The sequence below is a fragment of the Myotis davidii genome, unplaced genomic scaffold (genome assembly GCF_000327345.1).
Source record: "Myotis davidii unplaced genomic scaffold, ASM32734v1 scaffold3211, whole genome shotgun sequence".
Classification (NCBI taxonomy): Eukaryota; Metazoa; Chordata; class Mammalia; order Chiroptera; family Vespertilionidae; genus Myotis; species Myotis davidii.
The window spans coordinates 427,395-427,681 of NW_006282526.1; the positions used below are offsets into that span (position 1 = coordinate 427,395).

Genomic DNA, 287 nt, shown 5'->3' on the forward strand with positions numbered 1-287 from the left:
CACCTCCACCAGTCGTCCAGCTGGGCCGCCAAGGTCAGGGGCGTCTCTGGGGGGACGCACACGCCTCAGAGCCGGGCCTTGGGGGTGGCGCTCAGCCCCGGGGCTCATGTAGCCAAGTCTAAAGGGACCTGAGCACCGCGTCCCCAACACACCATGGGACTCAACAAAGAAGGAAGTCCTGCCGTTGCAACAACATGGGTGGGCCTTGAGGGGATGATGCCCAAGGGGGACAGACAGACAGACAAAGCCGGGGCCACAGCCACAGAGGGCGTGCTGGAGGCCGCCAG

General features: G+C 65.5%; 1 protein-coding gene across 1 annotated transcript in view; it reads right to left on the minus strand.

Moving 5' to 3' along the window:
* Positions 1-287, minus strand: part of LOC102767621 (SH3 and multiple ankyrin repeat domains protein 1) — a 13,321-nt gene that overhangs the window by 1,773 nt on the left and 11,261 nt on the right. The window contains exon 6 of the mRNA XM_015560184.1: positions 4-46. Coding sequence (XP_015415670.1) covers positions 4-46 — 43 coding nt within the window. The remainder of the gene's footprint in view (positions 1-3; positions 47-287) is intronic.